General features: G+C 41.3%; 1 protein-coding gene across 1 annotated transcript in view; it reads right to left on the bottom strand.

Moving 5' to 3' along the window:
* Nucleotides 1-1,014: 1,014 nt before the first annotated feature.
* Nucleotides 1,015-7,068, bottom strand: part of Ca13 (carbonic anhydrase 13) — a 21,587-nt gene continuing 15,533 nt past the window's right edge. The window contains exons 6-7 of the mRNA XM_031376365.1: nucleotides 6,157-6,312; nucleotides 1,015-1,474 (exon numbers count right to left, since the gene is read on the bottom strand). Coding sequence (XP_031232225.1) covers nucleotides 1,355-1,474; nucleotides 6,157-6,312 — 276 coding nt within the window. The 3' untranslated portion in view covers nucleotides 1,015-1,354. The remainder of the gene's footprint in view (nucleotides 1,475-6,156; nucleotides 6,313-7,068) is intronic.

The following is a 7,068-nucleotide window of genomic DNA, read 5'->3' as shown; positions in this document are numbered from 1 at the left end:
CAATTCATGAAATATTTATGGTATGTGGGTCTTCCCTTAAGCCTTAGGTTGGACTCTGCAGGTGAAAACACTGGCTAAGGTATTCATTCTAATCTGTGGACTCATCTTATGTGACAGTACACATCACCATAGTACAATTTACTCAAAATAAAGTTATCCTACTAAGAAGAATATGAAGAAAAGTTTCAGTAATTAACTTTACATTTAAATGATGAGAAAGATCTGAAACAAATTATTAAACCTAAGAAACTCAGGGACACAGTCTCATAAAATAGCAAAAGTATAACAAATATTCAAGTCTTAAGTGTGATTATTGAGTTAATGATAGAATCGCCTTATGATGGCAAAGGAAAAGGAATATGGCGCCTGTCTTCCTTTTACTAAATACAAAAGAAAATCTCTCCAGATAGAATAGTGTGACGTTAGTAATCAATGGCATCTTGTAAAATCATGAAACAGCCTAACTAATATGTACAAATGGGAAATAAACTCTTCCTAGAAAATGCACTGAGTGGCTTAGGTGTCTATGCAAGACTTGGTTCATCCTTCTCACTGGTGACAGAAAAAGCAACAGATATAGGGATAACATCCTGCTCTGTGATAACCCAGGGCAACTGTGGGAACCTGTTCACCAGCTCTGGGCAGTTCTGCTGCAGTGTAATTGTGTACACTGCTGATCTGAATCATGTTAACACTCTGAGCCACACACTCTGCCAGTCATCACTCTGGTGGTCATTAACATTCTGGGGTGAATATATTACATGGAACGATGCCTTAAAGAGCTGTTCTTATCCTGAGAAATTCTCCACTAAAATTGTAGGTTACTTTAATCACAGGAGTAGCCACGTTATTCTATCCTAATCTGTGTGTGTTTTGTCTTACTGTTTGCTATATTACAGTACATAAAATGAGAATCTGAGAAAAATGTATTAGAGGAAATATATACTCTTGATTAATCAGAAAAAATATCAAAACTGTAAGAACTGCTTGTTTAGGAATAAATACCATTTCAAAGTGAATTTAAAGTTTTTATCAAACACTATTTAGAGTAGAATAGGCTCAGTCAAAGCCCACAACAAACTTTAGTACAGTCTGAGGTTTGGAAGGCTGACATGATTGTCAGGAAGGCTGAAGCAGGTGATTTTAATATACATCCAATAGTTAGCAATTGGACATCCATTGGGACAAATCTAGGAGTGATGGGTTACGTTATTTCAGACCTCTGGTTTGCTCTGTGGTGCTAAAGGCGCTGGGCAAGTGGAATCCACAAACATGAAATTCTTGAAAAGCCATTAGTCCAAATGTGTCTGAGTTCCATTGTGTTTGGTACATCCGTGTGCCGACTGGGTAGCTGCTAATAGAAAGATGCTCTTACTCTGCGGCCCTTCAAGGGCTGTGGTGGACGGTGATTGCTTAACAGAAAAGTCGCACTCTCTCCCTCAGCTGTGCACAAGAGGCTGCGGAACCTGGCCAGCTGTGGAAAATTAGAACGGAATTAATTTACCACAGAAAGCCACACCGATCTTAATGAACTTCGTGGAAAAGATAAAAAAAAGTTATAGTCTTTACTCTTCCAGAAGTAAAAACAATGCAATGTAAAAATTCTAAGTTATGGGTCACAGATCATAAAGAATTGTTCTGTTAGATTCGCTTTACCATATAAATAACAATGAATCCAAAATTAAGTATATAAGCATTCTTCACTTGAGGATCAAAGTTGTAAAAGTAGGTTGTGCTCTGAACAGTACAAACTGGGATTTGCAGAACGATTTTCTATATGGCCCCTCTCTACAACATACATCTGGCATATTTTATTACAAAAATGTGCTCAAATATACTTCATGCTTGATATCTCCTTTTCTAACATAATACATATAAGCATCTTTGAATATCAATAAATATAACTTTACACACTACTTCTAATTGCTGCAAAGCTCTATTCACATATTCTGTTATAATTTTGATTTCTAATACTCCAGTAATTTGGGGAAATTTACTATTGTTTAATAATATTTAGCAAAAGAATACAGTGATAAAGATTGGATAAATTCTCTAAAAATACACAAATACCGCATATTAGAACAAGGTTTGTTGTTTTGATTTTGCAGCGTTTCGATGAAGACAAATTAGTAAACTGTTAGATTGGGAGCCTTTATTCTCTATGAATTTGAAGTCCTCTAACCTTAGGCCACATCAGTTAGGCTTCCATGCTTTTTCATTTCCTGTACCGTATCAGATAAGAGGGAGGTAGAGGAGACAGCGGCTCTCACCATTAATACAGTACTTTACAACCATGACCTGTGGACGCAGAATCTGATCATTGTTTTCAAAAACGAGATCCTGTCACGTCTTTTTAAAGAGTCCAGACATGGGAACAAGGAGACAGACAATCACAACTTATGAATAGTCATTTTCCCTAGAGTAGATCATTCTAGTTGAAAACAGATGAGACTTATGAGGAAGAACTCCTGGTGAAATCCAGCCACAGAGGCTTAAAGTAACCCTGGTCGTGGACTCCAGTCCACGCGATGGTATTAGGAACGCAGTTCAACCTCAAGATAGTGATCAGTGAGCCTCCCAGGACAACGTGTCTCCCCAGGGATGTCACTGATTGCTCAGAAGACGTCACCCCCCCCACACACACACACAAACACACACCATTTGATTCCTCAGAAGCTTGTTATAGGTCCCTACCTCTGTATGCCTTTGACCTCAGCCGTGCAGAACTGCATCTTATTGTAGAACTTTCTTCTACCAGCTGGCACGTTTTCTAAAGCCTTAGCTTAGTACTCTCCGCATCACCTGGCCCAACCAGGTAAGGCATGCCAAGCCCTGTTGAGGTTAGTTTCTTTTGGCTTCGTGACCTACCTGGCTGGCTCAGGTTTCTTATCCCTCACGTAGGCACAGGCTCATTCAGGCAGAAAACTTGCCCCCTTTTCAACAAGGCTGACTCAGCACCTACCCCGTCTCGACAGGTTCATCTCAGTACAACCTGGAGGCTGAGCAAAGTGTGACCTGCTTTGCTGGTTTCCTGGGCCCAACGACTAAGACCTTCATCTCCTTGAAGAGCAACCTCAGCGAGACAAAAATCCTTTTTTTTTTTTGCAAAGTTCTCCAAGTAATTTTGGGTCACAACTTGTCTCAGCCATCTTGAAGAACTCTCCACTGGAGCCAAAGTTGAGTAAGAATAAAATAAGCTCTCTTCTGGAACACGGAGATCCAGACACTGCTTAAGTTCTTTTATACCACGTTATTTATTCTAATCCCCCAAGTGACTACAATGGGCAAGTACGAGGTGGCGAAAGTACGAGGGAGAAAGAAAAGTGGAGCAACTTGAGCATTATGGAGAGTGATGGAACTGGAGACGCCAGGGCAGAGAGGAGTAGCCTGTGGTGAAGGCCAGCCCCGCCATCTGGAGCTATGGTGAGGTCTCAGCCTGGCCTGCTACGGAAGGGCATGTCTGAGTCCACTAGAATTCTAGCAGGTACATAACTGACCCTGTCCTTCACTGTAGGCTGTGCTCTCAAGAGCTGGCTCCATCTCTCACCGGAGGCAACACTCAGGAAATCTGCCCCCCCCCCACCTCATGCAGGCAGCGCAGTGGAGCTGACCCTAAAAGCAGGGTGTGGGCAGCCAGTCCCAAGGGCACGAGTGTGGGATAGCTGACCCTGCCACTATTCTGCCATGAGATGACACAGGCAAATAGGTGATATCTTCCTGCCCGCCACCACCACCGCTGGCAGTTGGCAAAGCTACCGAAAGGATTATGAGCTCAGGAGATCCAGCCCTGCCCCTCACTCGCTGTAGCACTGGGGGGAAAAAAAAAGCTGAGCTGACCCTGGTAGTGGGGGGCGCAGGTGAGCCAGTCCTAAGAGCAGAAGCTTGGAGAGCTGGCCCTGCCACTAGTCCCTCATCTACCATATGGTGGCATGGATGACTGCGATAATACCTCTCCCCCTCTTGTCTCTCATCGCGTGTGGCAGTCAGGAGAGCAGACCTGAAGACTTGAGAGCAGGAAAGCTAGCCCTGTCCGCTAAAGCAGTGAATTCACAGTTGAGGCAATTATAACCTCTCACTTTGCACGGAGTTACTTTTAGTCAGGTTCATTTTATTGTTTTTAAAGAACTAGATTATATATTTTGATAATGCTCTCTTCTAAGTCACTCAGGAATTGGAGAAAAAATAATAATAAACTATTTTTCAAGAGTCTAAAGAACGAGGATAGTCTTAAACTATGGATAGCCATGAGCCATTTTGAATTTATAATAATTAACTAAGTTTGTGAAATTTAATATGTGAGTAAATGTAAAAAAAATTATCAAGTGAAAGGAAGAAAATCAACTCTATTAATAAGCCTACTGAATCACTAGCAGGGTTTTTTTTTTTTCTCATTAGATGATGACGAAATTTATAGGGCTCCTGAATTTTTAATGTTTATTCACGAATGCGTTTAATGTATACGAGTGTTTGGTCTGTACGTATGTCTGTGCACTGCTCACATGCCTGATTCTCAAAAAGGCCAGAGGAAGGCACTGGACTCCCTGAGACTGGAACTACAGACCACTTTGAGCCACCTTGTGGGTATTGCAGCCAGTCCTCTTAAATACTCAGCCAGCTCTCCAGCTTCAGGAGTCCTGGATTTTATCCAAACTTTCATGAAGTATTTTAATAACTGTGCATTAAATTGTTATTATTCTCTAACTCTAAATACAAAGGCAAGAAGGGGAAGCCCTCAGCACAGATTCTCACCCCGAGGGAAAACTTGTCACGAGACGATCTTGGAAAGATTAACCCGATGGAGGTGAGGTGGAGAATACACAGCCAGGCAGATGCACAGGCCTAGAGCAGGAAGGCGCACTAACTCACTGCAAACGTAACTAGGTTCTGGTGCTGGGAAGAGCACAGGGCCTAATTTTAAAAAGCTCAACGGACATGAGAGAAAAAAAAATCTATTAAAAAGCTCAACATTCAGGAACACCTTCTTAAGGACACTCTGAGAATCTAGGTCCTGTGGCTTATTTTGAGGGCTCAATAATCATATTACAGAATAAAAAAAACAGGCCTGTGGTGCGTGCGGATCAGTGCCCAAGTGCTTAGCATGAGCAAGGCCTTGTATTTGATCCCCATCAGTTTCAAAGAAAAATAAAAATTTACAAAGAAAATGCCAGAGTAAATGCTTTACCAAGGAAAGTACAGGGAGCTGCAGCCTCTTAGCAATGTTCCCTGGGGCAGACCCACAATTGTTTTGTGAACAGAAGCCAAAGCCCAACTTTCACTAAAACAGCAGAAACAAAAACTCTTGACAGGAGAGCTATGCTCTTGCTGGCTTAAGTATCCAACATTTCCACTTCCTGAAGCAATTGAGTGCATGTTTCTCATGGGTCCATGTCTTCCATGAATGTCCCCTTCTGAATCTGTGGGAACAGCAGTCTAGGGACTGAGGAGAGAAGAGTGGGTTGCCTTTCTTGAGGCCCCTCTCTCCTACCCATCCTCTCTGTATAAGCTCTGTTCTACCTCAAATAAAACAAGCAGCAAAACTAAAAAACAAAAGCAAATAACCAGGCCTTCAAAATGATGTTTCATCCTCAAAGAGGCTTCAACCAGTGGCTCTCAATCTTCCTGATGCTGTGACTGTTAATACAATTCCTCATGCTGTGGTGACCCGCAACCATAAAATTATCTTTGTTGCTACTTCATAACTGTCATTTTGCTACTGTTATGAATCATAATATAAATATCTGACATGCAGATAGCTGATGTGTCCTCTGTGGGGTTGTAGACCACTTAAAGTCTAAGCATCTAACATGTCAGTAAGGTCAATTTAAAAGGGGATCAAATCCGTGTGCCTCCAATGGCACCTCCACTACAGGTGGCAGACCTGTAGTCCCAGGGCCTGGGGGTCTACAGCAGAAAGATCCCAATTTCAAGGCTGATAGAAATAGAAAGATCTTGTAGATAGATAGAAAGAAAGAAGTAAAGGAAGGAGGGAAAGTCAAAAAGAGGGAGAGGACATGAACCTTACGTAGTCCAACCATTCACCTAACTAATGAAAGAAAACGTCAGACCCCAAAATATGGCAGAAATAAAAACAGTGTTTTAAAAATGACAGACGTTTCCTCTGATGATGTCACAATTAACTTGGAAGAAGGAACATACCTGTTGAGAGCTGATACTTATAGGTTGCTTTAAAACAATCCACGTGACACTCTCAAGAAGAGGTGGGACCGTCAGAGACCCAGGGTATGTCCAATAGTCCCACGATGACGGAAGCAAACATAACAGGTCGAAATCTGTGAACCGTGTTTGTTTACCCTGGAAGAACAAAGAGAATTGCTACAGTTTACAACAAATAAGGTAGACACACACACACACACACACGTGCATGTACACTTTCACTGTGTAATTAATATCATCCATCAATATTTTAGTAAAGCAAATTTCTGTTTTAATTCAAAAAAGAACAGATAAAGTAGCAAATTCTATAGATTTATTTAAGAAGGACGAGAGAGTGAGATATGATGGCACATACCTATAATCCCAGGAGGCAACAGGTTGAGGCAGGGGGTCATGGGTCATGAGTTCAAGGGTCAGCCTTGGCTCCAGAAGGAGTGACAGGTTAGTATGAAATATGGAGCAAGATCCCGGGTCAAGAAAGAAAAGAATCTTATTTTACATAAGTAATCTTTTAAATAAGTTTATAATTTAAGTCTTTTTTTTTATAAAATTATTATATTAGTACTTAAATCTTCATAGACTTATTGGTGATGAGTTTAGATAAAATCAGGCTCTTCATCACTCTGAAAAGGTAAGTGACAATAAATTATTTCTGCAGTCTGGGCCTGGTAAGTTGAAACTTTCTTCAAAGAATGCAGGATGTGGGGGCTGGTGAGATGGCTCAGTGGGTAAGAGCACTGACTGCTTTATAGAAGGTCCTGAGTTCAAATCCCAGCAACCACATGGTGGCTCACAACCATCTGTAACGAGATCTGATGACGCCCCCTTCTGGTATATCTGAGGACTGCTTACAGTGTACTTAGATCTAACAATAAATAAATAAACCAAAAAAAA

The sequence above is a fragment of the Mastomys coucha genome, unplaced genomic scaffold (assembly GCF_008632895.1).
Source record: "Mastomys coucha isolate ucsf_1 unplaced genomic scaffold, UCSF_Mcou_1 pScaffold17, whole genome shotgun sequence".
NCBI classification, from domain to species: Eukaryota; Metazoa; Chordata; class Mammalia; order Rodentia; family Muridae; genus Mastomys; species Mastomys coucha.
This window is presented reverse-complemented; position numbering and strand designations above follow the sequence as displayed.